General features: G+C 41.2%; 1 protein-coding gene across 2 annotated transcripts in view; it reads right to left on the bottom strand.

Moving 5' to 3' along the window:
• The window catches only part of Osgepl1 (O-sialoglycoprotein endopeptidase like 1), a 12,927-nt gene that overhangs the window by 2,982 nt on the left and 7,298 nt on the right, over positions 1–2,647 (bottom strand). The window contains exons 5-7 of one of the 2 annotated variants that reach the window (XM_005366383.3): positions 2,177–2,307; positions 1,962–2,033; positions 232–336 (exon numbers count right to left, since the gene is read on the bottom strand). In XM_005366383.3, the coding sequence (XP_005366440.1) occupies positions 258–336; positions 1,962–2,033; positions 2,177–2,307 (282 nt within the window). In that variant the 3' untranslated portion in view covers positions 232–257. Of the gene's footprint in view, positions 1–231; positions 337–1,961; positions 2,034–2,176; positions 2,308–2,647 lie in introns of those variants that run through there. The other variant, XM_026788826.1, reaches the window with a different exon arrangement.

Raw genomic sequence — 2,647 nt, 5'->3', positions numbered from 1 at the left:
TGTTGAAGCTTGTAGACAGTGAGAAGCCTGGTCTCAAGGGAGGTTGACAGCATTCCTGGTCTAATACCTGAGTTGTGAACGACTTCTTGCTATCATGCACACTATCACGTGTCCCTTCACGGCTATACATACATACACACATGCCTACTGAAAGTCTTGACGCCTAATAAATACATTTATATAATTTGATACCAAAAAGATAAAACTTAATTTTATTGTTTGAAACGTTACCTGTAAAGACCTTTAAAAATCACAAATCAAATTGTCATTTTTAATTGTGGGACTTTTATGGCAGCTTCTGCGACTTCTTGGGATATGTCTACTCCAAGAGGACATCTGCATGGAAACCAGAGGCCACATTTTGTTATACTTGCTTCACCACCTACCACAACTTCTGCACATTATCAGCTTGGAGTCTGGACAATGGTGGAAGTAACGGGGAGTTGGCATAGGTGATGATGATCCTTACACAAACCAGGACGACGCACGACACTACCTCATTCATAAGAAACCCAAATTGTGAGGTGTATTTACAACTTCTCCTGCTCCAAAGTGCTGTAAATTAGTAAGTTTAAAACAAAACGAAGGCTGGGGATATATAGTTCAGTGGCTCAATGGCAGGGTGTCTGTTTAAACACATGCAAAAACTTGAATTCTACAAACTATCAGATAACAAAAAAGCAAATGGAAAAATAACCCTTAAAGTGAACCATAAAACACAACAAAAGATGCCATAGTCTGTAGTCTTTCACAGAGGTCAAGATGAAAAGCGCTTTTTAACACATAAGCCAAGCCTACATTGTTCATATGTTTGCTGTTCCCATGGTTTCCACTTCTCAGAGTCCACAGTTGGTCTGTCCTTGCTCTTTCAGACTGAAAGCTCTTCCCCACTCACCCACCTTATCTATTCTTTCTCTGTAAACAAAGGGAAACCTCAAATTCCCCCTTTTCGATGACACTGCTCAAGGTAAGCCCTGACCCCAGCAGGATAAAGCCATCCACTCCAGCCTCGACACTGCCACAAGGGGGCACAAGTGAGCAGCCAGTATCATCTGATACTGGCTAAACTTTCAGACACTCCCCTGAACACTGGCCATCCACAGCCAGCATCAACAGTCGGCACAAGTACAACTCTCTGGAGCCGAGAAGTTCAAAGTAGCAGAAGAAATAACGTCCACATTTAATGATGTCAGATTAGGAAACATAATTGTCCTAAATTATTCCCTAACCTGAACAGAACTTGACAGCAAATTAAAAAACTGCTCTTGGAACCACGGTTTGAGAGAGGACATAGGCTCACAGTGAACAGCTGCCTCTGGGTTTACTCCCATCGATTCCTGGAGAAGCACAGTTACAACATACCTGCATGTTATCTTCGTGGCTCCCTTAAGTTTGCTAATCCACTAACCGCTTTTAGATAGCACTACACATCACAAAAGTACAGCTCATGAAGAGGGGTTCCGTCCTGTTATTAAAACTATGTTATGTGTATGTGTGTGCCCGAGTGCATGCATGTAAACCATCTGCATTCACGAGCCATGGAGGTCAGGGTGTTGGATCCCCTCAAACTGGAGGAATGGTAGCTGTGGGCCGCATGTGGGTGCTGGAAACAGACCCTAGGTCCTCTGTGAGAGCAGTGACCAATCTTAACTACCAAGCCATCTCTCCAGGCCTAAAATGTGTACTTTTCTGTACAAAATAAACAACACATCAACATTATTCATTGCCTATAGAAATAGGCCATGGCTCATATATGGCTTGGAAAAAATTTTATAATTTGATTCTGTAGCAGAAATATTTCATATCACCTATTTCTCAACTCTATCAATGAAAACCAGTAATTTCCCTTAAACTACCAACCAGAATATCAACAAAAACTTCCTATGTGAAAAAAACATGCTCCAGGCTTTCTTTCTCTTTTATAAGGTAGTTTGTGTAAACAGGATAAATGGTCTACTTACTTTGGCTCATATCGGAAGTTTTCTACATTATGTAGAATGCCCAAACCGGCACGCAATCTTTCAATCCCATTCCTGAAAAACAGTAATAAAACAAAGACAAAAATGACACCGAAACAAAAACCAACAGCCTCAAGGTCGAAGGACAGACAATTTACTATGGTGAGACGTTAATGGTTAAATACGTGATTGCAAAGAAATCCCATCTTGTGGCTTACCATGCAATCATAACGCCATTATCCGTGCACAGTCTTGGCGGAGGGCACAGCGAAGTGCATTGCGTTGCATTTGCTACAATTTCCAGCGCTCTTTGGATGTACGAGTTACTTGCAACACCTCCAGACACAACCTGAAAGAATAGGGAAGACGAGTATCAAATGCTATCACATACAGATAGGAAGCAAGCTGTTACCACACGTGGGGGGAAAACCAGCTTTATCCAACAAGAAACTATTTGGGGCTAAGTAATGAGTATTTGCATAATAAAAATCTGGAGATACTAATCACAGTTTTGAGCCAGCACGTATTCGCTGCTAGCACTTTAAATATTTCCTCAGTATCAGAAAGTGTCTCGGCCACATTTGCAATCACAATACATCAATATTTTAGCATTTGCACTTTTGGTTTTTGTCACTGAGCTACCCGGGTCTCACAAAACCATTATCTCTAGTATCCATTTTTAATATCCT

Source organism: Microtus ochrogaster, unplaced genomic scaffold, assembly GCF_000317375.1.
Source record: "Microtus ochrogaster isolate Prairie Vole_2 unplaced genomic scaffold, MicOch1.0 UNK8, whole genome shotgun sequence".
Lineage (NCBI taxonomy): Eukaryota > Metazoa > Chordata > Mammalia > Rodentia > Cricetidae > Microtus > Microtus ochrogaster.
This window is presented reverse-complemented; position numbering and strand designations above follow the sequence as displayed.